At 77.0% G+C, this 625-nt stretch overlaps 1 protein-coding gene across 2 annotated transcripts in view; it reads left to right on the forward strand.

Annotated features, from left to right (window-relative positions):
• Positions 1–207: 207 nt before the first annotated feature.
• ARHGAP19 (Rho GTPase activating protein 19) overlaps positions 208–625 on the forward strand; it is a 32,938-nt gene continuing 32,520 nt past the window's right edge. For both annotated transcript variants that reach the window (XM_014957235.1, XM_014957244.1), the window contains exon 1: positions 208–252. In XM_014957235.1, the coding sequence (XP_014812721.1) occupies positions 221–252 (32 nt within the window). In that variant the 5' untranslated portion in view covers positions 208–220. The remainder of the gene's footprint in view (positions 253–625) is intronic.

Genomic DNA, 625 nt, shown 5'->3' on the forward strand with positions numbered 1-625 from the left:
GGGCCGCAGCGAGTCCACCGCCAGACTACAACTCCCGGCATGCCGCGCGCGGGGCAGCGGCCGCCGTTTCCCCCCCGGCGCGATCGGCTGTTGTCCGTTCGAACCGGCCAATGGTGACGGGGGGGGGCGGCCGTAGCCAATGGCGGTGCGTATCGCGAGCGGGGCGGGTCCAGGGGAGGGGTGCGGCGGACCAATGGGGAGGCGGAGCGGCAGGTATGAGATGGCGGCGGGAGCGCCGGCGCTGGGCGGCAGGTAGGAGCGGGGCTCCCTGGGGACCGGGAACCCTCTCACACGCACCCCCGTAGGGGCGGCGGGGCGACCTCCTCGCTCCCTGGCCCGGTCCCGCCCGCTGCGGGCCCCCGGCGTCCCTCCGCAGCGCCGGCTGGCCCACCTCGCCCTCGTCCCGCCCATTGCGGTGCTTCCCCTGACGAGCCGGGCTCTCGCCGTCCCCGTTGATGCTGAGGCGGGTTCGCCGCTCGCCCCGGCCGGCCTCCCCCTGCCCGAGGCCTCGCTGCCGCCCCGCGGAGTGGGCCACCGGGGGTATCTCCGTGCTGCCCCTCGGCGATGCGGTCCCTGCGGGTCGGGCGGGGAGCGCTCCCGGTGCTGCATTGCGGGGAAACACCGC

This window comes from Calidris pugnax, unplaced genomic scaffold, assembly GCF_001431845.1.
Source record: "Calidris pugnax isolate Ruff unplaced genomic scaffold, ASM143184v1 scaffold4, whole genome shotgun sequence".
NCBI lineage: Eukaryota > Metazoa > Chordata > Aves > Charadriiformes > Scolopacidae > Calidris > Calidris pugnax.